At 44.7% G+C, this 27,798-nt stretch overlaps 2 protein-coding genes across 2 annotated transcripts; one reads left to right on the forward strand and one right to left on the reverse strand.

Moving 5' to 3' along the window:
• Positions 1 to 815: 815 nt before the first annotated feature.
• Positions 816 to 12,510, forward strand: T265_04182 (hypothetical protein; the record flags this gene model as incomplete). The annotated part of the gene is made up of 5 exons (XM_009168864.1): positions 816 to 988; positions 3,793 to 4,021; positions 4,403 to 4,480; positions 5,108 to 5,302; positions 12,238 to 12,510. The coding sequence occupies 5 exons, from the start codon at positions 816 to 818 to the stop codon at positions 12,508 to 12,510; spliced, it is 948 nt and encodes a 315-aa protein (XP_009167128.1).
• Positions 4,233 to 27,753, reverse strand: T265_04183 (hypothetical protein; the record flags this gene model as incomplete). The annotated part of the gene is made up of 8 exons (XM_009168865.1): positions 4,233 to 4,460; positions 6,168 to 6,301; positions 7,268 to 7,340; positions 13,347 to 13,755; positions 20,015 to 20,073; positions 21,687 to 21,841; positions 22,665 to 22,804; positions 25,589 to 27,753. The coding sequence occupies 8 exons, from the start codon at positions 26,560 to 26,562 to the stop codon at positions 4,287 to 4,289; spliced, it is 2,118 nt and encodes a 705-aa protein (XP_009167129.1).
• Between the last annotated feature and the right edge of the window lie 45 nt (positions 27,754 to 27,798).

Below are 27,798 nucleotides of genomic sequence, written 5' to 3' on the forward strand. Positions count from 1 at the left end.
GCCGGAAGCCCAGCATAAATCCACCAATTGTTTACCAAGCCTCTCAGAAGCGTCATTCCTCTTGCGAGACCTCCGACTTTCACGAAGAATGTGCTGGGAATTTTCATTGCGACAGAGAAACACTTCTCACTATACCACAAATGAAAACCGTGCGAAGCCACCCAAAGGACCTTGTTTCTAATTTATTTTCAATATGTGGTGTCTAAGTTATGAAAAGGGTTCAAGTAGAACATAGGGTTGACGGAAAATCGGGGACTGCGCCTACCTGATGAGCCTCAAGAAGGGCGAAACCGGTCGTGGGCTGTCGAAGAGTTTTCAGCAACCTTGTGAGTAGTTTCGTTTGTGAAAAGGTGACCTGTTATCGAGCGGTTGATCAACAGGCATTGTGCAAAAAATACACCAACCAGAAAGTGGTGCACACAATGGACTTAGATGATTTGTCAGTCCACATGCACCATATTGACCAGATACATTTTGCAGATACGGTCAGGCACATTCGGAATCCTTCCAATTTTACTGGTGTTTCCGGCAACCAAGCAAACGCACAGTCAACGAGAACACAAACACTAAACCGATCACAGACCCAGCGAAAAGCCTGCTAATAGTAATTGAAGTCTTCGTGTTTGACAAGCGGTACTAGACGCGCACAATTCGACATAAATTATTGTCTGGATTCAGTGTTTGGTTTAACTGGAAAACAGCGGACATGTTTGTGATTTTTACTTCATTAGGAATTTGAAAGAGACAGCTGAGTATTAACTACACGGCACTGGTGGTTTTGTATTTGCATACAATAGGACGTACTCTGCTTCCAGATGGCTCAATGGTTAGGGCGCGAATTTACCAACCAGTACGTCCGTGGTTCGAATCCAAACTCTGCATCTCGACTTCTCCTACCTAGGCTTGGGCAACCTGGCAGTATCGCAGCCCTCGTTCTTCCTTCGGGTGGGACGGCAGCTAGGAAGCGAAATGGTGTTACAGCGGAACGGTTAGCATTATTTTTCTCTCTGCTTGCAGGAATTCCTGTTTAGGCGTTCGGTGAAATCTGAAAAGTAGAGGTTGTACACTCACCTGTGTGAGTCTTCGTTGAAGATCAAATATTAGTTTTCCATACGGATTTCTTCCAGTGACTTGTCTCATCTCTGCATGCGCACCGAAATCTCCCAGACACTACAGTTATGTTCTCGTGGCGAACTGTCATTTCTCCGGCGCACAGACCCTTGGTCGTTTACCTGTCACCTGCAATGAGTCTCGTGTGGAAATCCTGTCGATATTCTGCGTTTGCAGCGACATAATCCAATTTGATGAGCCTTTCCTTACACAACACAGCATGTCAAAGGTTGCGAACTTCCCCAAGACAGATAGGACATATTACATATTAGTCATGTACACCAGCGGACACAAGGTAACTACGTTGACAACAACTGTGTCAAAATTGTGCTTAGATAGAATGAATAAACCTGGCTGATTTACTCCACCGAACAATCAACGGTCGCCCATCAGCACGACTGAAGTACACCGGATATCTCAGTTATATATCCCTTTGATCTGTCCGTGTGCAGCAATGTGAGAGACACGTTCCTAAAAGTCTAACAAGGCTTTTTATTGGAATTTCGTACGCACCACTCCATGATCAGTTTCCCCACTATTGCTACTGTCGTAATCCTGTACCGCTCACCCGGATTTTCTCAACTAGTGAAAGTCGGTCTCAAAGTTCAGCAGTGAGTTCCCGATGTTATTTTAACATCTCAATAGAGCTTGCTTCAAAGAATTTGGATTTCAAATGCAGGCTGAAAAATTCTCACCGATTTCCACGAGTACGTCGAACTCTTCAGCTGACTTCTGACGTCGTTTTCAATCAATTGGAAAAACTTTGGAACCTTACGCATCTTCCCTCCCCCCCAACTAAATTGTCGTAACATTCACATGCCCACGAAGATCAAGGAAAATCTACCAGTGGCACCCGAGGTGAATCATCATCACCCTGAAGTGGAACATTAAGGAAAGAAAAGCGATCGGAACTAATTTGAAACTGCTCCAACCCAATTCAAGATTTTGGCACCCACACTAGCCGACAAGAGCCGTTAATTGACACTCAACACTGATCTAGTTTGAAGAGGACTTACTGATTGGTTCCCCGTCTGTCTTATAACCTGGCCAATTTGGTGACCTGTTCACTTGGCCTGATGAAGCTTTTGTGTCAAGAGCGAAACGTTGCCCAAATAAAAACTACCCATTGTTTACCAAGCTCTTCTGAAACGATGACTTCTGACATAAGCGCAGTGTTCAAAAATATAAGTAGTAGGGTTGCTTGTGTATCTAGCGGGCACTCTGATGTATCAAGACCTGAATGTTCGTGAATCGAGTTTTGATGGCTCAGTAATCGAGTTCAAACTTTGTGGAACGTCAACGAAATACTCATTTGCGTAGCGGGTTGGTTTTGACAGGAGACCCAACAGGAACCCGGTTGGATCTCTCGTTTATTATTTTTTTAGCAAGTGAATGTGTTGCACCACGCCGCCTCATGTTGGAATCAGTATCGAGATAGAGCGATACACTGTATGCTTAAAAACACCACTGGGTTCCTGTCCAGACGGAGATAGTATGCAAATAAGGATATTACGCTAATTTCATGCAATCTGGGTTCAAGCAGAACGTAAGGTCGACAGAAACTCGGGGACGCGCCTACCTGATGAGCCCCAAGAAGGGCGAAACTGGTCGTGGATTGTCGAAGAGTCTTCAGTAACCATATAAGTAGTGTTACATTCGTAGAACATTCTTGAATATAACCTAATTCGTTGCTGAAATGAGAATTTTTGGTGCTTTGCGGCGTGTCCCGAGGTTGCCACTCTTAATAACCGAACACCACATGAATCGGACGGATGTGTCACCGCCGGTCACAAACTAGACTGCTCAGAATGTCAGCAAATCTTTATCGAGCACCCACAGCTTGGAGCTTCTCGCTCCCCCACAAAGATTTGTGTGACCTTGTGGAACATTCTGTGATGGTCGTACAAATACGTTTGTAATAATTTTCCTTCATCTCCATAAAGGGGTGTCTCAAGTCACTATACATGGTGGGCGGAGCAGGAGGCTAAGGACATACAAACACAGAAGTTGCACTATCGTCACGGTGTGACTTCAGAGTACTCCACGCTGCTGTCAACTAGGATACGAATAAACTGCGCGCCACTTACGAGATTTGAAGTTTGGATGAACTGAATTTTCCCATTAGTCTTGATGTTCACTGTTCCGTAGAATGTCCCAACAGTCTCGATCGGCACTAGCGTTGAATGGCTAGTTAAGCTGTCCTCGACAACATGTGTTTGTGGAAAATTTTCAAAAGAGCGGACCGTCTGTCAATGCCGGAACGTTGCGGGTTTGAAGATTTCTGGAGTTTAACGAAGTGCGCACTGCTGAGTGCATCGGCTTTTCAGCATATATTGGCTTCATTTACAGGTCGAAATTTCACAGCTATCTATAAGTAGCACAGTAAAGAATAAAATCCACCCGATGAATGAAACTTCCATTTATGAAATCGTCCCTCGAGAAGCCATTCAACACGTGTGACCATGTGATGTAGATCCCGTGATTGAAAGATGAGCGACGCTATATCTTGTCTAGTTGAGTTCATCACATTGCTGATCAATAGCTGGTTGCCGAACAAATAAGAGCTCACACTCGTAGCCGGCAGGCCGCGAGTTCGAGACTCTCTGGAGTTTCGAGAGATGCGCACTGCTGATGACTCCAACTAAGGATGAAACAGCTGTACAGTGCCTTTCGGCTTTTCAGCGTAGATTGGCTTCACTTACAAAACGAGACCCCTATCGAAATTCTAAAGTCTGCTCGTACTAACGACAATGCTTCGATATATTTCACGGCCTGTATTCAAAAGTGTACGCCGTCTGGTGCCGTGAGTCGTCAGCACAGTGGTCAGATGGATCAAAGCAACTATAGGTTCAAAATCAGCCTAGGAACGCACTTGCCCCAACACACCAATAGAGGATGGTTCTTTTTTGGGGTGAGTAACATGACTTATCAGAATTGCAGTAAAATTTTTTGATAATTTCACCATAGACCTTCGATTCATTTACCCTCCACTGCTCACCTCTGATAGTTGTCCAAACTAGGCAAACTCTGTAGTTCTTTATCCCACTATGAAACTAGACCGATGAGAGTGATGAGTTCATTTTGTTTGAGCAACATGTTCAATAACCATTGGAAAAAAACTCGTGTACTGCGCATCAAAATTTAGTTCAATAGTGTACATGAAAAAAGGAACTGGTTTAGCAATGATCATAGGCCTCAGATGAACCGGTTCGATGAAATTCATGGTGTTGTGTCCGAGGATAAGAACGCCTAGAAGGGATGCTCATCCTTCCTGGACCTTGAGTCTCCGCAGGGCCCAGATACGGCAGTTGGACTGGTTTCGGTTCACCATCAGATCGGACCGGGATTGGCTGACGACAACAAACAGAGAGTACGTTGAAGTAGGGTCTCATTTCCAGGAACAAGACATGCTCGTATAAGCCGTAAAAATTCTCTAGGTGTACGCCATATCGTAGTGAAAACTACTAAGTTGACGACAGCCAGAGGAAAAGAGCAAGAACACTGCCAGTCAAAGGTTTATCGACGCAGCCGTCAATTAAACGAAAAAAATTCTAATCATTGCTACCAAAGATTAACCTACGCAGGTGGGAATTTGAAAAACCACCTGTATTCATATCGCTCGTTTGAAAAGTTCTGTACCGGTCCAGATGCGACTGTTTTGATTGGCCCGCACCAAAGCGGGGTGTGTGAGCGCAAACCTACCGACAGCGGGATTCGAACCCGAGACAGCTGGCATGCTATACCAGCGTTACGATTGCCCCCAACAAGAGGAGCTAAATATCCATGGCTGATCACGTAGTCATCACAAAGAAAACGACAACTACGACAGCGGAGACAGGCTAACAAAGTTAGATCGGACTGAATAGTCATTATGATGACTAAATGACCAAAATCTGGAGTTCACTCAACTGATACAATCCAAAAAACCGCTTTCCGCGGGGTTCACATTGCTATATGCATTCAGTTAACCCCCACTAGACTGCCACTTTTACTTTAGAATGGCCGCCAATTTGATCACTTATTATCACACCTTACAACCCCATGGATTCGTTCAGCTGTGGCACGTTTTCGGGGCCTAACTGCCATGCCACCCGAAGGTTGCACGAGGGCTGAGAGACTGCCAGGTTGCCCAAGCCTAGACAGGGGAAGTCGAGAGGCAGATGTCGGGTTCGAACCATGGACCTGCCGGTCAGTAAATTCGCGCTCTAACCGCTTGGGCCATCTCGCCTTACCCCATGGATTGCTAGGGTTTGCTCCTTCTAATTATTCCATCACTTTTTCCAATACATTTTAGACTTTTTCAGCATCCTACTTTTCACTGTCCGTTACAGTTTCTTATCCGACCAACCAAACTGCACCTCTCCTTTCGTTATCTGCCTCCATCCACCGCTAACAGCACGGAACCACCTGGCTCTTTGTCTGCGTAAAATCAGATAGTGCTATGCGGTGCTATGGACTCCACATCGTTACCCTAGACTTTTTGACAACTGAGGCCCTATCTGCAGCAAGAACAGATTTACCGCGACTACTCCCCGGGTTCAGCTTCATCAGGATTCAGGAGGTAAATTAAGGAGCCCACCAAACTCTTCTAAAAGAGAGGCTCTTAACTTACGGACAGTTTGCCTGTTCCTTATGAGTATCCTCTCTTGGCTTTACAGAGAACCATTCGCGATGGGAATCATGCGAATCACGGTTGGAGTTGAGTGAGTGGTGCTACATCAGTGATTTTTTCGACGTACGTTATGGGGTTTTGAAACCTATCTCAGATTTGATGTCTGTGTTACCCAGTACGGAACAGCACAATCAAACCAACCAAACATATGAGTCCCTACAACGCAAATTACAGTCAACAAAACTAGTCAATTTGGGCAAGTCATGTGTGAAACAGGGTACCATGTATATATAACACTGAGCGCTGGGAATCTCTATTAATATGCCCTATCTTGGTCTGGCCCAGTAGTGTAGATCGGCCAGTCGGTGTATAGAACAAAAGCAACTAGGAGCGATTTCTATGCAGTGACGCAGTCCAACACAGGGTACATAAAACGAGCACTTACCTGCTCTAAGAAGAAACACTGTGGTAAATTAACGAATCCTCGGAGGATCCCGGTGACTTCAAGAAGGTCCTCATCTGGAATACCCGTGGTAAGATACAAGAGACCAGCTGAAGGATCGATGGCTCGACATATAGCTGGAAAGTGAAAGTCGAAAAGACCATGGAGGAAAAACAGGCGAAAGTGAATCAGTCGGTTAAATGAAGTGCTGAACAGAGGAGTAAAACACTGGCTGTACAAAATGTATCGGGTTGACCGAACAGTAGAACAACAGCTGATCAGGGTACCAATATAAGAATGTCAGTGGTTGTGGGCCTAGTGATAGCAGAATTAAAACTGCCTGCCGGCTTCTGTTTTCAAACTTGTGTGCACGTCATTTCATCAACAAATAGACGCAAAAACTTGAGAGCAGAGAACAAGGCAATTGATATGGAGGAAACTGTGTGAAATGGATATACCAATCTGGAAAGATCATTTTTTCTCCACGTCAGCAAGTTATTCTTCTGGACTGAGTAACCACCCGTTTGGCAAAATCGGTGAGCAGCAACTTCAAAAATCGAACTTATCCCTCGCTACATTAGTAGATTAGAATGCTTCATGACAAAATCAGTATTGGGACGTAACAAGTCTCGCACAGATCTCTTTTTTAGGGTGACCGGCTGCACACACGGTAACATCACCAAAAACCGGTAGCGACAGATTGGTATAGAATTCAGAGTTGACGTAGAGGCTTCGAGTGTAGATCCCTGCATTCATGGCGCATGGCACTGGTAATCGTCTCCTAAAATAGTAGTGGACTAATTCAAACAGCCAGTAGCTGCTAAGTGTCTATGTTTTATAGGATAAATTGTACTACCTAAGCAGGTGGGGACAACAATCACATGGTAGTAATGACCAACAGTCATACGCCTTTGTTCGTTGTCGTTAGACAGGTTCCCACAGAACTGAATGACTGTTTCTCGTAGCCGAAATCGAGTTGGTGTAAAAACCTGAGTAAGCGCCTACCACCAGAAATTATTGAGTGGCCTGAAACACACATGGAGTGTGTTTCCGGGACCATAGTGAAGATTATCCCGAAGAATAACAGCAGAACTGATACCTACCCAATCCAATGCATTTGCAAACGGGGTTCTCACGAATGACTTTACACGGTGGTGTCGTGTTGGTCAATGCCATCTGCGATGGAAGAGTAGAAAGTGCGGGTTCTAGAAAAGCATGAAAAATGACAGGGCCCGTTTGGGCAAACCAATATGCACACATAGTCAGCAGACTAGAAAATACTGTTTCTAGGCCCTAGGATACAGTCAAAAGAATTTAAAAAAGAATGTGGAACCTCAGGAAAGTTTTCTGTTGGTACGGTTTTGCTAATAGGATGAGACACTGCAACACGTATGATAGTCAAATGAGGAGACACGCACATTGGACTCTTCCTCTCTATACATGAATGCATTTTTAAACCTAATCAATTGGACAAACGGGTATCGTGCCGGAAACAGTGACGTTAAAGGGAGGCAGAGCATACTGCCACCCATTTACACTAGTATTTGGTTGGCGTCAGTGAACAGAACACTGCTGCACTTAGAGCGCTTTAGCCAACGATTCAGGGAAAGGCAAACCACAAGGGGACTTCCACTGACGGACAATAGCAGGCATGGTTCAATATCTGGTGATTAAACCGCACTACACCGTACGACTGCTGTTTTTTCTGCCTAACAGTCCGCCCAAATACAGTGGTGTGTTAGTGCAGATGGATCGTCGTTTATTTCATGAGCGTCGGCTGTATGACCAAAGCTCGGAGTAATTTGTTCCGAAAGATGGGGAACTACATGCTGTTTACCCATTTTCTCCGTCAACTGATTTATTCGAAGTGAAGCAAACCAAACAAAGCGAATTTCTCCTGTTTTCATGTAAAGTTCATAATATGCAATCTGAGGGGTCAGTTTGGTGGGAGCCACAGGAGTAACAATATATTTCATATATATATATATATATATATACGCAGAACAGATTCAAAGAAACTGTAAACGGGAAGAAACTACCTACGCCCTCAAAGATGTACAATTCTTGCCGACAAACTTCGATGGGACTCAGAAACGTCAACTCTGTAAAATGAAAGGTTTTTGTAGTAAACCACCACTAATAAGGAAGGTGAGCTACGTCCATTTAATTGTAGACCCAATTCTAACAAGTTTTGCCATCGAAGAGAACGCTGGTTGCTCAGGTAGCGTTGGCGATCATTGGTTTGTTCGCTGAGCTGGGCAGGTTGATTGCAGAAGTTCCATCACCACTGCGTTGTTAGGAAGCGGAGTGGAGTATGGAGGTGGTTTAGTGGTTTTTTGTTGAATAGTGGTGCAGCTAGTCGGTGCTGACATTCGCCCTCGGTTGGTTGTCTGATCGCGTGGCTCTGTTGCTTGGTCTGTTATCGTGTGTCCTGATTGGTCGGTGACCACGTAACATTTGAGAATGCATCTCTTACTCTCGTCTTTTGGTTGGTGGTGAAGTGGTCCCTGTCGCTGATCGCTCTGAGTACCACTTAGTGACTTTTGTTGACGTAACCCAAAAATGTTTCCTGTTTCTTGCTTAGTTACTCCGATAGTCCTCTATCTTTGAGTATTTCGGTCGAGGTATTTGTCATTTGTACGAGACAGCATATACGTTGAATCTAGTTCAAGGCGTAAGAAATTCTTCCCCGTATATTCCCATGCTGTCTTTAGGTTTACCAGATTGAATTTGTGACCCTGTTAGTCTTCATGTATGGAGATCACGGATAGGTCATGTCTTTTGTTCGTGTACAGTTTCCTTCGACGTTGTCCAACATAAAAATTGATTTGGTAATTCACATTGTTCCCTTGGTTTTATCAGTGTCGTCCCTCGAATTGTGGGCTACAGGGCAGCCTGTGAACGGGCCAATCACAATGGCGACCAAATCTAACAGGAGAAAGTAACTCAACGAGCCAATCGAATACAACACAACCGGACCATGGCGCAACGCAAATCGCAAACGGGCCAATTTACCTGTGACCGAGCTGTTCCTTAACCAGCCAGCTGCACCAAGAAGTAGCAAATGCTGTTTTACAAACTATACGAACGCAACCAGCCAGCTGCACCAAGAAGTAGCAAATGATGTTTTACAAACTATACACGCAAAAAGAAAATACCTACCCAGCCAAGTACTGATAATGTCGCCATGGCAGGTACTGAAATATCTGCGAAAAAAATTGCGAAACTTGCCGAGATTTTGCTAAATTTTGTTCACCTAGAGGCGTGCTTATCATTCACACTCGCCATTTTCGACACTAACGGGTAATAACAATTTGAAAGGTGCACCAAAAAGCAGACAGCAGGCAACGACGAGACCGTGGGAGAGTTTTGGAACAGAAGCTCCAACGGCTTGAGCCGTCATGCAGGTCTACAACAAAACTAACTAACCAGAGTTCCACTTGTTTATTTTAGAAGATGAGCTGATGATAGCCACAGGGTCGCTCATATCAGGCATGTGCGTCCGTACGTTGTTGAAGACCATAAGATTGAAACTGAACTGTGAGGATTAGGACCTTCCGAATGGTGCACTTCCTTGGTCAAACTGAGATACAACGTGCCCCAAACCTGCGTACACATGTGTACACAGCTGTTCTCCAGAACTCCGTTGCGAGTCCCAGAGCATCAGATGATTTGAAACGCAGGTTCACTTTTGCAAACTAACCTGAGGTCAGTCCGGTATCGGAATTTTTAGCATCCTTGGTTTCGAAGTCTATTATTTGGTTGACCGTAGTGTTACGATGTTAGTTTCGATCATCCGTCGAAAGTAGTCAAACCGATGGAGTCCAAGAGGGATTATTCTTCGGCTAACTTGCCCATTTGGTGAGAGCTCTTAGCAAATATTGTAAAATCGTTCGTTTCCGCTGCGATACAGCAGAATAGTCCGATCTCGGTATCGATGTGCAAGTCACGGTGGGTCCAGATATCTTTCTCAAGGCAACCACAAGCCATGCCAACTCTCTAGAATTCACCTGTTCCATTCACAATCAACCACACATCAAATCAGTCAAGAATGCACTGCAGAAATTCGTACGGCACGGTACCTCGCAATCATTCAGTTGAATGGTTGGTATTTTATCTGAGGCCTCTAGTGTGTGGTACTAAGGTCTCAGAAAAGTTTATGTCCAAAATAAAGTGAAATGTAGCTTAAACAAGGGTGGCCATAGTCAGCTGCTGTTAATCCGTCTCAGTATGCGAAAGTAAAGCGTAATCATGTGCAAACGAAATTATGTGAACCTTGGACCTCTGGCCGTGTTTGGCCTAAAACGTCTGGAATCAAATGAACCATTCAACCGGTATTGAAGTAGTACAACACCTTCGCACGACACACTTAAACATCTGTTGAGTAACAGGGTCTGATCACATTGACGAGCATCGCCGGCGCTTCGAAAACCGGCATATCCGATAATGCGGCACGATCAAAGGATCCAACAATGGGGGTGGTAGTCCATAGAACATGTGGCGGTGGACTGTTGGAACTTGAAGGCGCATTCTTTACCAGGCTGGGGCGCTCACCGACTGGATAACGTCCTTTCTTTTACCACGAAAGTTTTATGTCCAAGCCTCGCGAATACCTTGGATGCTTTGTCTGTTAGTCTGACACCCTTATTGATTTGCCACCACATGGGCGGAAATGTAGCAAACACGACGTGGTCCAGCTGAGGATACTCTAGTTTCCGGACTGGAGCGGAATAGCTAGTGGAATCGCTCCAGAAGATTAAATAAGTGCGCTATGCGAAAGTCGTGTGGAATCCGGAGACTTCTTTGTATAGCTCATGATGCTCGTAAATCGTCGATCCTGTACAGTCGACATCGTGTGGATTCATCGGGATCATGTGTGTGATACTCGCAAGTTCAGTTCATAGACTAGCCAGTAATTAACCGAAAAGTCCTGTCCGTTGGAAGATTTCGCCATCAGAACCTGGGGTTATTATGCATTGTTGCAGTGCATAGGACAGACATGGAAGGAGTATGTCCATTCGGCGTATTGAAAATGAGACGGAAGAGCTTTCCGAGTTCAACCACAATGCAACGTTCCAATTGCTACTTGTTTCAGTCTAATCGCAGCTGCTATGGCCCCGAATGCAGCGGGTTACTTCACCTCTTAGCAGGCGATGTTCGGGGGAGCTGTCTTCCTGGCTAGTGCAGAAAGGCGTACGGTGCGCGGGGGATATTCAGTTTATGCGATGGTGCCAGACAGGATGGTGTCGAGCAAACACCATCGGCTAGGTAAGCCTCCCTAAAGAACAACAGTTATATCGGAACTAACCGAACTGAGATTAGCAGACGCTAGTTTTTTTTCGTTTACTGCATTTAGAAGCGTTATAAACCTTGATATAACTACAAGGGTCTGGGTAGTCGGTTGAAGGTGACTCTTATACGCACGAAAAATCGTCATTTATGGAGGTTCGGGACGTACATAGAGATAACTGCAATAGAGCTAGGGTGTCTTTCGAAGTCCTGTGTGAAGCGCCCAACTGCGATTGTCAGGGAATCGAGGATCTATGCACTGGTAGGTTTTGATAGTTGGGGTCAGGACAAATACAACTCCGTGCCAGTCAGAGTTGAGTCCCGGTCCACTTTAGTGATGGCAGTAAAAGAAGTTGGTGTCAGGAGCTTCAATGGATTTAGATGCACAATCAGATATAGACAGCTTATGTCCACGGTGTAAAGGTGTACAGTAACAGTTTAAACGTCAACGTCAAAGACTGTTCAGAACTTCGAGCGTTTTCAATACGTACAGACAAAGCCTGTAGTATGACTACCTAGTGCGTCTGTCGTGGACCGTCAGTCAGCTCATAGGGCATGACTACACCATTTGCGTGTGGAAGCACTCCCGCGCGGATGAGCAGCGAATGAGATTTCCTCAGCAGGTAATATATGGTAGCAGGACTTTTGGGAGGCAAAGAATGACGTTATCCGCCTCTAAGACCAACCACTCACCAACACAAAAGGGCATTTAAAGGCCCAAAACCTAAGCACATTGCCAAACCGCAATCGCTTAAGTCCGGTATCATCTAAACAGCTAAACTAGAACACAGAAGTCAAGGGCAACTATGAGATTCAAAGCACAATCGCAAAACTATTTTCGGATATCCAGAATGAAGAAGAAGGAAGCCCGAGGGCTGGGATACTGCCAGGTTGCCCAAACATACACAGGGGAAGTCGAGAGGTACAGGGTGGGTTCAAACCACGGACCTTCCGATCAGTGAATTCGCGCTCAAACCACTTGGGCCATCTCGGATATCACTTTCTACTAAAGCAAGCTTCATTTTCCGATCGAATAAGTCGGCTGCCGATGGTCTAGAATCTTGGAGGAAGCAATTACGCAATGCGACGTTGAAACACTGCAGAACATGGTTGCTCTCCTTATGGTAACAAACTTAGCTTCTTCCCGGAACAGACAATGGTGGTGCTCAAGGTCGCTCCTCTATAAGGGCTATAAAGAATGGGGTTGTAACCAACATTAAAAGACGAAAGACATTGGCAAATGAAAGCGAATTCGATCTTTCGCCAGTGTCACTCGACTCTGCTGCACTCATCCGATTGGTATGGCGTATTAGTTGAAGCGGAAAAATATACTATACGCCATGAGTGTCAATCTGTCACAGTGGAGATGGATGGCGACAATAACACTATAAAGCGTGCAGCGTTCAATCGTAATATCGATTTATTGATTAACTTTCGTCCGATAACGTAAGAAGGCACTGAGCACGTAACAAATAATGCGATGGAAACCTGAATTTCAGACATCCTAAATACGGATAAGTGAATGAGGCGAAAAAAATCCCAGACAGGGAGGTTTCTAGATCACAGATCGAGAATATCGTGGGAAACATTTCAGATGTGTATCGTATGCAGGCATGCATTCATATACACTGGTTGAAGTTAAGACCCAGGTATGGAAAAATGACACTCAAGCTCAAAAGTAACCTCAAAGCAATCAGATAAAAGAGCTGCAACAATATCCGGATCCAACAGTGCTCTATAACTCACCAAAGGCTGTGAAGCAATGCACCATCTGCTTTGGAATTATAGCACTCTGGTGGAACAAGGCGATTAGGCGTTTGAGACAAAGCGAAAAGGCGGATCCTAATAATCATCTGTATTGATCCAGTGTGAAGTGAATCATTCTAGACTCACCAATTGTGGCGGAACCGCGCATAGTGCTACAAGCGTTGCGTTCAAGCACGTTAACAGAGCATCTACGTCAATCGTCAACAGCTCAAACGGATTCCGGAACAAGGAGGATTTGGGTTGTATCAAGCACACTCCAAGCCTGAAATCATCCCCCACCGATTCCGCCAATTTTGACACAGCGGATCCATCTGGGTTGTCAGACGAGGAACTTGTGGGATTGGGACAGGAGAGGGGGACACGGTAAGGTAGACAATCCAAGAAATGCGCGACTGGGTGACCCAAAGGATCGTTTCGCCCACGAGCAGGTAAGCTGGTTGGTGCGTTGGCTAACGTTGCGACGAAATAGGCGAGCAAAGTTAGATCCCGATGATCCGGTGCACCAAGATTGGATTGTACAGAGATTTGGTGTTTACTTGTGCGAAACAGACATCGAGAAACGAAATAAGATGATCAGCCAGCTACTCTCAAGTGAACAACACTTATTCGGGCTCAAAACGACTCACCATGACAGAAGCAGGTAGTCTGAGAAACATGTGAAACGCCCAATGGAATACTCCCAAGTGACCTGAAAAACTCTTATTCATTACCTTCTTGTGGCGGTGCGTTTCCTAAAGTGAAAGTGCGAAAATGAGTGTCAGTCGTTGTGGCCCGGTTCCTGGCCCATCGCTCAGGTAGCAGAGGACTCCGATGTTTTGTTGTTTGGCTTATCCTTGCATAAAACATTGAATTCGTCGAACAAAACAACCCGGTTTGAACATGGCGCAAATTTCACAGGGTAGATTAATTCCACCAAAGTTAGGATTAGTGAATTAAAATAGGCAGTCTGAATAACTCGTTAACCTAATGGTTGGCTAGTTGAACTGACTGGATGAAGAACCCTGTATGCTGTCGAGAAGTACACTCATTTGCAAGTCGATATGGTTTTCACGAGCGACTCAACTGAATCTCTCGTTTATGATATTCTACATAAGGTTGGCGGAAACTCGGGGACTGCGCCTACCTGATGAGCCCCAAGAAGGGCGAAACCGGTCGTCGGCTATCGAAGAGTTTTCAGCAACCTTGTGAGTAGTTTCCTTTATGAAAACCCTGTATGCTATTTGTATGCTCACGTTGAGGTCCAGTGGTTCAGGTGCTTTTTCATGCTAGAGTGAAACCAATAGGTTTTTTCGCACGGCAATGGACAAACAAGGGTCATTTTTAGATCTTACGCGACCCGTGAAATTAGCGTTCCCAAAATATGTCGCAAAGCTCCAGCAATGGCTGAAACTGAAGCTCCAGAAGAAACAGGCGGCTTGCAACTCTTCGCACATTGTCAAAGGATTTCGAGGGAACTATCATTACATGAATTATAACAGCATGCTAGAAACCTCGTTTATTTTCGGTTCGTTTAGCTATTCACGAGAATGTATTTTTCCCATATTAGTAAACACGAGCAAAATCGAAAATAGTTTCATTTCGGTTCGAAAGGAGGATTTGAAATCCTCCTGAGTGCAATATTGATTACAGTGTAGTTAGAATTCATTGATTTTCAAGTAAATGACGCCGAGGAGGAAGAAAAGAAAGGAAAATGTTTCCAATTTAGGGACCTTCGTCATCGCGGACTTTGTGCAGTCGGAAAGTGTGCTTGTGGTACGGTGCCTATGAACGAACTTTTTCCAAAAACGAGTAAGGCAAAATGACCGTGTGTACTGGCAATTTGAAGGTAGACATGTTGCCGCTACTAACACGATTCTTCTCTTTCCTGAGTGCAATTCATCTATGGATGATTTCCTAACTCTGTGATTTTGTTTTCTAATGCTAAGCGGGATGCTCATCTGATGGAAATCCTGTAACTTCCCTGGGTCAATCTTACTTGTCTTTGTCTTTCAAGCCGTTCCTATCAATGCATTAGTCTCCGTTGACGAACTTACCTTTTCGCATGCCCCTTGTTACCTGAGAATGCTACTTGAACCCAAACTGCACGAGATTAGCGAAATACACCATACAACATGAACGAACGATTAAGTTGGGTTCCAGGTAAGTCTCACGTCAAAATCATAATGGTGTGCGAGTGAGTGTAGTTCGCTAACCTCGTGCGAAGTGGGTCCAAGTAGAACATTAGGTTGATGGAAACTTGGGGACCGCGCTAAACTGATCAGCCTCAAGAACGGCGAAACCGGTCGTGAGCTGTCGAAGAGTTTTCGACAACCTTATGAATAGTGTATTACGTCCAAGCGATTCCATTGCTTGTCCTTTCTTCGGCTACTGGTCTTTACACCAGTGTTTCCATACCAAACATTATTACATACGTTGGGATTCATCTTGCCTGGTTGTGTCTGTTCGAGCGAGAATTGGTCTTTACACCAGTGTTTCCATACCAAACATTATTACATACGTTGGGATTCATCTTGCCTGACTGGAACTGTTCGTAGCGAGAATTCAAATGAGACACTTCCTTTGTTTTATCTAATAGTCTCCTGTGACCCTTCAACACCCATCGCTTGCGTTTAATTTTTACAATTGGACCACGTTCTTCAAAAATAAACAATAATGATTGCAGGCTCAATAGCTTCGCTAGCTGTCGGTCAAATTGGCAATGTGCTTTTCATTACCTCACTTGCAAATGTTGCGTCATACAGCGTTCTAGATGGGTTACTTTCTGGAGCATGTCTGTATATGGGTGTAGATGGTGTAGACCATACACCTGTAATGGGACCAGGCACACAAATTGCCGCTAAGCTTCCTGGAGAATAACAGCGCCCAATCAATAAAACAGTTGCATCGTACTGACGACCAATGGACAGTGTTGAAAACCTCTAGCTAAAGTATTATGGGCCAATCAGACTATCTGAGAAAATACTACATTGCGAGTAATCGGGAGAGTCAAAAAGAAGCGGATACTTATCTCACCAAAACGACTGACTCTAGCAGACTTTGGAGAAAGTGGAGCGTCATCAAAAAATGAACCAACGTGAATTTATGAAAATTCCAGCACCAACAACGATGCAAGGGGACAGCCTCACAGTGGCCACGACTAACGCCGAACACAAAATTTCATTTTCGAAACCACCATTCACTCATTTCTAGGAGGAGTCTAGCCTCGATATAGTGCGGCACAAAATGCGAAAAGTACAGTACAGAACCAAGACCATCAAACAGTTAACGAAGGGGAAGTCCTCTGGAGAGGGTAAACAAGCTATTCTCGAGTCTTTCTTAGGATAATCTTGCTCAAGCAGGAAAACCCAATCCAATTTACACTGTTGAGACACCACAATATTAATGCCGATACTCGAAAAGTCGATAAAACGGTCTGTCTGTTGTTGGAGGAGCCATTCTAACTAATAATGTATGCGGAATATCTGCGTTGGGTCTGCTTTACTACACAAGGCATGAAAACAAAGTCAAACCAAAGAAGATTCCACCCCAGAAAAGGTTGGGCGGACTCTATGACGGACAGTAAAATATCGGTTGGAATTTGAATACTCCGTAGCATACCCGCATCGGCCTACAAGTTAAACTTGATTTGATTAATCACGAATCTCTGTGGACAATCCTTCCAGCCTGTGGCTGGAAGCTCATTAAGATCCCTAGTGGATGGAAGTTCGCGCTCGGGCGCGGAAATCAGTAAGCCCATGAGACAGTACGCTATAAGACCACCATTAACACCAGTTGTTTCCAACTCTGAATCGACTGCGTACCTGAACTGTCACAAAGAAATGTTCCGGCCTGAATTGGGTAGTCCATAAAGATGGCAATCCCGCAGAACGGTAAGGAGAACTCCAAAGCGTAGTGAATAAGCCAACTCGCTATACAACATTCGTACCATTGTAGGAAAGTTTCTCCTCAACTGTACCTCAGGAAGTACACAGGAAGTGAACTAATCCCAGTAATGACCATTAAACATACGGGCTTTATTATCTTGTCTAATAGGGACTGAAAACTGGAAGTTCACTAGAATTCGACAGTAAGCAGCGTTTCTTGAGGCCACTGAAGGCCTTAAAGAGAACATCTGAGACCTGTCCGGGCGCGAAAAAGATGGGTATTCAACACAACAGTTGCCTCTCGGAGCACTTAATGCCCAGAAGCCGAGTCTTCAACTAGTGACGCTCCAAACGAATCCTGGAAGTTTGCTAATCAGAAACGGTGTCATACCACTAGATTCGGAATGGCTATCGTGGCTTTTTTAAACGATATCTCCAGTTAGATATGCACTCCTGATACCCAGATTTTTAGCAGACAGTGATGCTACTGCCTCACAAGCCACTTTAAGACTTGGTTTGACATACGACACTGAACAAATTGGCCCTCATATCATGCTGGGAACCAACAGACCTGGACACTGATCAACTATTGAGCAGTGGCTGTGGGGGACATTTGTGAAGTGGACTCATACTGCCGCTAAAGCGAAGCAATTACCAAAGCGAAATATTTGAATATTTCGCACAAACAACGCCATAACATACAATTCAACGAACGTAGGGCGTATGGCCAAAAAGTTATTGAATTCTCGACAGCTGGATGTTGAAAATTTGACCGTTTCATGAATAAAGAAATAAACTGGAGGGTGAAACAGTTACAATTCGCGTGGAAGATGGGCCATAGTCCACCAAATACACACGGCCCCCATGCAGGCCAAAAAGGAGCCAAAAAGGGCTACCAAAGAAAACAAAATATCAATCAAAAAGGACTGTCATTGGTTTACGGTTCTGTTCCACAGTGAAATCTATTCTCGCGAAAGATCTCACAGTACCCTAAAAACAGCGAATTTCTCTACGGAGCATACAAAGTCCAAAGATATGGCAAAAGTTACTGCCCCAAGCAAGGAATTAGCTTAGTGAAGGCAACTAGGACTAGCAACTTGTCCAACCGGTAAAATTAGCCATTAAACATATTCCCGTGCTAAAAACGGGACAGAGCATGCTTTAGAGCATTTGTCACTATAGTGGACATTCCATGAAAACTGCTCAAGATTAAGATGAAGTTGTAAACTTACAGTGTGATCACTATGTCCACTGTAAAGAGAACTGATACATGCAAAAAGGTTCCAATCATTATGTCCCGTCTTAGCTGCCCACCAATGATACATTCAGATAAGAAATGATGGACGAACAAGTAGAGACCTGGCGCATGTTGTGAAACCTCGTAAGGTCAATGAAGAAGACTGGCATCAGTTAGTGAATGTTCGAAAAGGTGTGAATCCAGTTTACTATCGACTGAGACCTAGAAAGTCGATAGAGTTGGTGTTGATTCCGCCTGCGAATCAACGGTGACCAGCGGTAACTTTCCTTGTTTTTTTTGACTACTCATGAGTAACGTGACTCGCATCTGTTTACTATGACGCCGTTTCGTTTCTTTGCTCGTTTTCTCCCTGTTTCGTCCCGGCTGAGGGTCTGTTGTTGCCTCAGTAACTGATGCCAATACTTAATTTACCCGTCCGTCATTGCTTGCAAGTTCGTCTGGATTGCACCTATTCACGAGCGTCCACTCCGACCGAAAAGCGCGCCTACCGGGTATCGAACCCAGAGTCTGCAGACAGCAGGCGAACACGTTACCGACTACACCAACCGGACGTCCAACACAGCTGTTTATTTTGTATTATCCATGCATCACGCCTGCCAGATAGCCCCTGCTGAGCTTTGTTTTAAACGGCCGAAACCGCGCAATCTGACCTGTCGCGCGACACGAGCGGCTGCGTCGACACCGACCGAAAGACAGTCCCTCAAATCCCGAACGTACTGACTCCTGCGCCGTTACGGCCAACTCATACTGTCAGACTGCCCCGATATGTATGTTTGCACATCGTTTGGTACTTACTTCTTGTTGCCCCTACAGAAACCCGTGCTGTAACAGTGACTGCTTCCCGCTCCTACAGATTGCGTCATTGTTGATTGTACGTTTTCTTAATTCATGATGCTTACTAATTCGTTTTTCTGTAGAACCAGTTCCTGTCAGTCTTCAATATATCATCTACTGCCCCACGTCTGTCTGCTCCTATTGACTACTGGCCACGAACTGCGTATAATCTAATAGTCGCAATCGTCCTGTGAGATCCTTAACCGTCCGGATCTTACAGTTGGTGTGGATGGATTTAATGAAGGACCTTTCAGTCGGCATTTGCATCGGTTATCTCAAAAGTTGACCACGGCCAGAATAGAAATGTGAGAAAGTGGTATAGCCCAGAATGAAACCGTACATTAGGGTATTCAAAGCTAGGAGGACTGCAATGCCCTGAAATCGGCAACGCAGCAACAGCGGTTGAATACAAAGAAAAAGTAACACAGGACACACTGGTGTGATTATCTAAACAGATAAGACCTAGTTCTTGAAAAAAACTACTCATGCGGTTGCTGAAACATCTTCGACAGCCCAACATCGGTTTCGCCCTTCTTGAGGTTCATCAAGTGGGCTCAGTCCCCCAGTTTTCGTCGACCTTATGGTCTACTTGAACACGAATTACATGAAATTCGCAAAATACACTCTCTTGCATTCTAAATAAATTGCTATTTGTTTATCCTATTGTTTTTTTCGCGAAGGCTATTTTATATCATCTCCCGAGGATTTTCCCCCTTTTCGATGAAAAATGCAGTCTTCCCTGTCCACGGTAATTGCCTTCGCCCGCGAATACGGAGACAGTATTCAAAGAACGGACATAGATACATGGAATGCCAGATAATGTTAGCGACAAAACTTACGATCTGGATAGTGAGGGGATGACTGCAACCTGGTGATTGAATTCTTGGTCAGAGAGGTCCTGTGAGGTGGAACAATAAACTGAAGTTGAAACAGTATCATAGGATGAAGAAAGTGTGAAACACAAGTGCTGAGGTCCTTTACTGAAACAAACATTGTGATCGAGGATACTTGTGTAGGAAAAAGCCGTCATTCATTCAGTGTTTCCGCCGAATTCCTATTCACGCGAAATAGAGAAAGTACACCCAGAACCGTTTCATAAAGCATGAATCCAAACCACCAACGAGTACTGCACGAATTACACATAATGGCCACCAAAATAGAACCCAGTCACGGCGAACAACTTGGATCAAACCCCCTTATCTGACCAAGACTTCCCCGGTCGGAATTACTACGATTGTACCGCATGAGATCGTTAAGTGTTCGACATTAGGTAAAATTCACCTTTCATGTCATCATTTCTGAATATGCTTCGTGTGCAAGCGGTAACCATCAGTGGTTGTTATTCGATTTTGAGAGCAAGGATGAACCTGGAATAATAGACACAGAGGTCGATACTAACAAGATGCTAGTCAATTATGGGGAGTCCCGCAGTCAACATCCGAGCCACCATGTCAGGCCACAGCACACATAAAACAACAGAAAAATTGGTCAGCGCATAAGCGAAAGCTGCCTTCTGACCAGGATGTTTCTAACGGCGAACGATTACGGCTGCCAGACGAAACGGGCATCGAGCTTTACAAAACTATTTCCAAGTGTCTTCGACTGTGGTGGCCGAATTAAGCGTAGAGGTTAATTGCAATGCCCTACGAGTGGATCTGTCAGTCCTTAAAGAAGACCTACCCATAGCTAATAACTGGAGCGAAAGAGGCGAATATGCGAAATAGGAAGCGGTTTGTTTCCACTTACCGTCTCACTGTGTACAGTAATTAAGGCGATCCAGCTGGTAGAATAATGCAGCGTACGACGTGCTCATTTGTAGTGAGTTGTAGTTGCGCGATTCATGGTTGTACATGGACTGAGGCACCGCATGTATGCCCAAGCCTAGATAGGAGGGCGTTTGGGGCGACGGAATAAAACATTCGACTCGGAAAAACAAAGCGAGACAATGGTCGGAGCCCTCGTGTAACTAACAAGGCTCTCAGCACTAACCACCTAAGATTCGGTATCAGGTTCTGCTCCCTATATTTAGTGACTGTGATCGAAGACATAACTGAACATCGTGATTAGCATCACTGTGGTGCTTCGGCACATTCATTCCTTGGTACCTTGTCTGTAAATTGCACTCTAGGCGTTGTCTGAACTAACCTGCTTCAAAACAAGCTAGGTGGTTCGTTTTATCGATGTCAGAAAAGAATCTCGCTGAACGATATATATCCCGATGCCCTGAACCCGAAACGTTTTCGTCCGAATGGTATGGTCTTATAGCAAGCACCTTGAAACGCCATTCTAGGCTACTCACCAGGCTTAAAGCTTCACATCTCATACCACTGAGTAACTGGAACATCGTGAGTCACTGCTGCGATGTCAGCAGTTTAGATTACAGTCACAGAACTAGACAACTAAATTGATTGGAGCCAACACAAGTCTGCGCCAACCTCACGAGGCACCACCACTGCACAAATTACGATGCGTGCTTTAAATACACACACGCGCAAACAGATTGATGCTTACCCGCAAGTGCCATCCTTCCATGGAACGAAGGAAGTTTGCATCCATAACTGGGAGATTCTGGCGAGCTCCAGGTTGGTCCGCATTAAGTTGGATCTGGGCAACAATATCCGGTTTGACGAGAATAATTTGCTCAGTTAGGAGTGTAAGACCGAGGCCTGAAAAGAAATAAGTCATCCACAACTGCTATACCCTGCCGACAATTGTATGAATGGGAACATTGTTCGTCATCACTGGACGTAATCGAGTATCTTAAACCAAAACTGACGAATTCTGATGATTGCTACATGCGGTTCTTAAAAATTCACCAGATCAAATAGTGAATTCAAATTTACGCCCCAAATCCGATTGGACTAACTTAGGTTCCCGTGGTTAGATGGTAATTAATGAGAGAAGTCGAACCTCGATCGATTAATGAGATCAACCATTAAAGGGACGATATAAAATTAACTCAATGGCTCAATGGTAAGCCACCAACTAGTTTAGGTTTTCAATTCATTGGCTGTGTACTAAAAAGCTAAAAATCCGGTACAAAAATAACCGAAAGAATAAGGCGGACTTGGTTGAAGGAGGTCAGTATAACATCCACGGTATCGGTCAGGACAGCCGATATATGCACAAACTAATTCGGGACTTGGAAACCGATATCCCAGGGGACCGTTTTATGAGTGAAAGGATTGGAATAATGTATGGTCAAAAAATTTGGGTTCAATCTAGTGTTTCACACGCAGAAACTCATTCAGTGAGTGTATGTCGACGGGTCCGTCTAGGTGTGCCCCATTTCACCGAGTATGACACCTATAGAAAAATCTAACACTATTCCACCATGAATTTACTCGAAGTCGGCAGTAGAAAGGAGCTTGATAGGATTGTTACTCATGTCAACAGGTGTCTGCTCAATTGTGTAGAGAAAATTAAACGGAAATATGGAGTATATGTAAGAAGTTGGGAATAGCGGGTGCATGCAAACAGCCAACAAACCTTGAGTCCATCCCATCGTATTAACAAGAAGCGGAGGTTTGGGATCAGGCATCGACTGGTACATCCCGAACACATAGTGCATGCAGTCCACATAGAACTTCGGATTGTCCGAGGGAGTGATACAGCCAACAAAACATTGACTAGAGTAGAGATTATTAAAACTCACTGTAAAATGCAACAAGGAAGACCAAGGGTAGACATCGACAAGGTACGATATCACACACACAAGGAGCCAGTTGATAGTTAACAAGTAGTCGAACAGATAGGGAGCACGAGCAAAACAACAAGATAGAGAAATTTTAAGAGAGTGCAGAATAGGTAGTATGACGCCGCAGAAAGCTAACGCAGCTTCAACAGTGAATTTAGTGAACTGTCGGGTATTAAAAAGCAATTTCCAAGTGTCTACGATTGTGTTGGCCGAATTAAGCGCAGATATCGTAGCTAATGGCAGTGAACTATGAGTGTAGCTGTCATTCCCTAAAAAAGACATGCCCATAGCTACGGGGTGGAGTGGGAGAGAGAAACGAATGTGTGAAATAGGAGGAATGGGTGCATCGGCAGTAGTCTGTTTCCGCTTACCCGTCTCACTGTATACAGTAATTAAGGCGACCGAGCTGGTAGAACAATGCAACGCATGTGTTCAATTGTAGTGGTTAGTAGTTGTGCGATTCACGGCTGCGCGAAGCTGACTACAAACAGTATTCTCTGCGACCAGCACCGACTACGAATCGATATGTGTGATTCCAAGAAGCTTAAGTGAGCGACCTTGGTATGCATGTTGCCTGCATGGATAATGTCAGTGCTTCTTTGATTGACGAATAAGCCCGAATAGCTCGACAAAAAGCGTCCCTACTCGGCGTCAGAACTACAGCCTTTTGTGGGATAGGCCGACACCACAAACGGGCACCGTTTTCTATGTCGAGGCACTGAGCTTGATTGAGCTGCATAACAGAACAGCGCAAGAATGACTATTCACTGAAATCCGATACAACAAAGCGCGTTGAGCTCTGGAGATGAATGCAACTTCTACACCATACACTACACGAGTCACTGCTTCAAGATCATCGGACACAAGTGTTTCAAAGACACAGAACACATCAATTTTGAAGGAGTACAAGGTCTCCGAGGACAACGCCTATTTGCGAATTCGACATAGACTAGAAACGTTGGAGGCCCCTATGTAGAAAGGATTTTGCGTTTATGGGCAGTAGGATGCAAAAGGCATACCCGTCAAATAACTGACAACCAATCGATCTGGCAAGGTTTGCTTGTATGATGAGAAAAGATTGGGGAGCGACATCGGTGGACAAAGAATGATGCGAGCAAATGATACTGGTTGAACAGGCCGAGGAATGGGTTGGTTGATGGACCAGACCTTGAGCCTTTGACTAAAAAGTCTGACCACAATGGAATGGGAGAATAAAGGGTTCTATTCGATGACTCTGCCCCTATTCTCTGACTTGAAAGTCTGAACCGCGAGGCAGCGGGCAGTAGGGTTTCCTTTGGGAGACCTCCCCGGTTGCGCACAGGTGTCTTTTGAAAAACACTACCCTCTGGTTTGTATTTCGGCCGTAATAAATAATGCATCGGCGGTCACAATCAACCGTTTGATCGAAGAGTGCGGGTTTTAGGGCAGACCTTTTCTAACCCATCCTTCCTCGGGGAAGGGTAACACCGCTGCTTCAATGCTGGTCGCCAGGGGAAACACGTTACTGCCTTCATACTCCCATCGCAGAGGACAGTACGGCTTTACTCCCAGATTGCCTCGTAGCACTATTACTCGTAGTATGGGACCTCGCTGCTCTTGATGTGACTGATCCTCTGTGGTCTTCCTTGCATGGCTGCACCTAGCGGAACGAAGTTCCAGCCACCGTAGTAAGCGAGATCACAGAAGCACTCAAGCCAGGCTACGAAGGCAAAGTGGAAAATTTATGCCTCTTGACCATAGGCCTGCAGGCGTTTTCTTGTGTTAAATTACATCGAAAATTTATTTAGACAGCAATCTAGTCTTTAGTAAAAGGAGTTTTGCAGCAAACAGATAAAGAGAGAGGTCCATTTCAAGATTATAAAAGTAGTTTCTCCCAGTTGAAGTGAAAGGGCGATGAACTTCTACGGTCAGTTAGTCAGTTCGTCTCCAATATGGTTTAAGGCTTCAGCAACAAAGTCTCACACCGGGTAGTTACAGCTTTGGACTGCTGAAATCTTTTTCGCCAACTTCAATCACTACAACCGATCGAGTGAGGTCATGCTCCAAGAGAGACTACGTTCGAAATATAACATAAAATCGACGTCCGACAGTCCCAATATGGTGTAAAATCTCCCTTCGAAGATAGACCATCCCCAGGGGAGGTCAGGATATTCCCTGCCTCCTGTTTTATTCTGGGAGGATTGCCGTACTACTTTCACGCATGGTTTATTACGCTTCTTTGCACTTGTGTTGTGTAACCTAGTAAGGACAACACCCCAGTTGCATTCCTGTTTCCGCGCTGTGGATAGCGTAGACTTGCCTTGTAGTGTTTTGGGCTGGATGCCCGATCTCTGTGATTTGTTTCGATCAGTATCTTCAGATGGAAGCCGCCCTTAAAAAGTAATTTTTATCCGAATATTCAGGACTTTTAACAAAAACAAAACTATTACTTGCTGGTTGTTGATCTATTCGCCGGGCTTGGCAATCGACCTGCAACATTTCAATACATTATCAACTTCTCAAAAGCTATGAGCTGAATACAACTTGCAACTTACGACTAATGACATGAAATACCTGCACTACCAACGGTTAACAGCTCACTGTTATTGAAGTTCAAGCTGATGCAGAGGAAATGATGTCTCATCCGCACTCGCGCACTAGCCTCAGGCTAGGCTTTGATGTGGGGCGTATACATAGAATGGAAATGTGACGAACCAGACACAACATGAGAACTCACCACAACGGCTTTGGTTCTCCAAGCAGTTGATGTACAAAAGGCGGTCCAAACAAAGGTTTCTGAACGACCGTAAGACTGATCAAGGCACTAGGAGTGAATTCAGGCTGACCAACATCGAAATCCAAAACCGCGATTTCCGACTGTGCACCACCAACCGTTAGATAATAATTGATAAGGAATCGTAGTAGTGAGGACTTTCCTGCTCCTTTCGGTCCCGCGACGAGTAACGTAGGAGGCTTCGACGCAGAATGCATAACTTCTGTGGATAAAGATTCGTAGTGCGCCGTACTAAGTGCCACAAAATGCTCTGCTAACTGTACCATTTCCGACGATACACGGAATCCGTGGGTTGAGTCGCACAAAGAGAATGAAAATCCGAGAGAGCTGACAATGCCTGCGTCAGTGGGACTGGAGTAATCTGTCTGAATGGTGTACAGATTTTTGAACTTTTTAACACTACAAACCGAGTCCGTGAGCCGACAAGTGTAGGTTAGGAATAGCAAAACGGACACCTCAGGTTCCATTTTTGTGCAAGCCTCCCAAATTAGGTCAACCATACTGGGCGAGACAGATGACAAAACATCTGAAATAGTCCTTTGTAAGGCCTCTTTTGTTACAGCATTCGAAGATTCCTTTGTGCCGAATTGGCGTATGGTGATCGGAGCATGAGATATGGGAGAAAATAAGACATGAGTAGCACGTACGTCCGCTTTCACAGATGCACCCAGAATGTGTATCGGACTGCCCAAAAGATGCACAAGTCTGGCTTTCCCACTCATTAAGAACGATACGTTGGATCCCAAAATGACAACGGAAAACGCGGGTTCATTTGAGGGATTGAAAGTGAGAATTCTCAAGTTCCTCGAGAGCTTATCGCATACGAAGTCGTTGGGTATTTGAGCAAACTCTGAACTCAGAAGTTCAGCATCTGCGTCTGTCCTCTTGCGTCGTTTGCTGTCGTGGGCAGACATCATAATAACCCTAACGATGCGAATAAAAGCTGTTCGGTGCACCGGCACCCGATGTAAAAAGAAGCAGGTGAAGGAAAACTAGAGAAATGATTGCTGGGTCAGTAGAATGGACAGGTATCAAATACAGAATTACCTGGAATGCAACGCTAACGATGTTTCCGCTCAGAAATATGACACAATTTTGCGAATGTACTGAACAATGGAAAGCAGCTGACGGCTGAAACGACTGGAAAAAGTTCATTACGAATACAGAAGTCACCAAATGCTATCTAGTACCTCACATCTCTCCTTCAGCGTTTATATGATAAGCTGAGCAAGCATTCACCAACACCGAAAACATTCTCAAAAGACGACTAAAGAAGTTTGTGACTAATAGTAGCTCACCATCATCAACAAGAATAGCGGTGCTCCACTGTTGTACCTGTCAGAACAGGCACCATATTCCGCACATCAAAATAATCCTGAGAGTGACATGATTAACAAGAAGTTTGGCACAAAAGTAGACATGATGGACGAAGCAACTCTAAAGAGGTGAATAGCGCCAGAACGGTTGTTTGATATCAGAGTCCATATGGTGGAGTAAACAGCAAAGCTCTCACCTAGTATTGTGGTATTCATATGTGGGTAGGTGTCTTCATACCTTCATCTCCTATTCCCGCTCACTGTTCAAAGTGTCCGATGCCTGCCATGCTGATGAATTCCAAGCTGACTGATCAAGTCAGCAACAGTTGATTGCGTAAAAGTGTGGTAGATTTAGAGGTGCTTTGTGATATGGTCACGTTTTAGCAACTCCATTGGAAGGTATTGGCGACAAGTCCTCTGAGACTAGCAGGAGAATGGTGAAAATTCCCCCACTAATCAGACAGAGTGCAAAGATTAACTGCGAAGTGACTGGCAATAATCATTATACAGTTTCGAAATGACTCGGTGGTTAAAATATAAAACCATTAAATTGGAAGGTACGTAGTTCGAACCTAACTCTGGCTTTCTGGATGGAATTGAGTAACCTGGAAGTACTTCAGAACTCTTGCTTCCTTCGGGTGGCACGGACCTATGCAAAGAAAGCAATTCGTTTATTTTAATAAAATTATCATATGCAGAATAATGGAGAAAATTTTAACGGAGCTGTGTTGTTGTATTGCTGAGACTTGACCTGTTCGAGCACAGAAGTAGGACGTTTTCGACAGCCGTTGTCTCAGGACCATACCTCGTATGGGCTGGTATCCGAACGTCCGTAAC

The sequence above is a fragment of the Opisthorchis viverrini genome (assembly GCF_000715545.1).
Source record: "Opisthorchis viverrini unplaced genomic scaffold opera_v5_66, whole genome shotgun sequence".
Lineage (NCBI taxonomy): Eukaryota > Metazoa > Platyhelminthes > Trematoda > Opisthorchiida > Opisthorchiidae > Opisthorchis > Opisthorchis viverrini.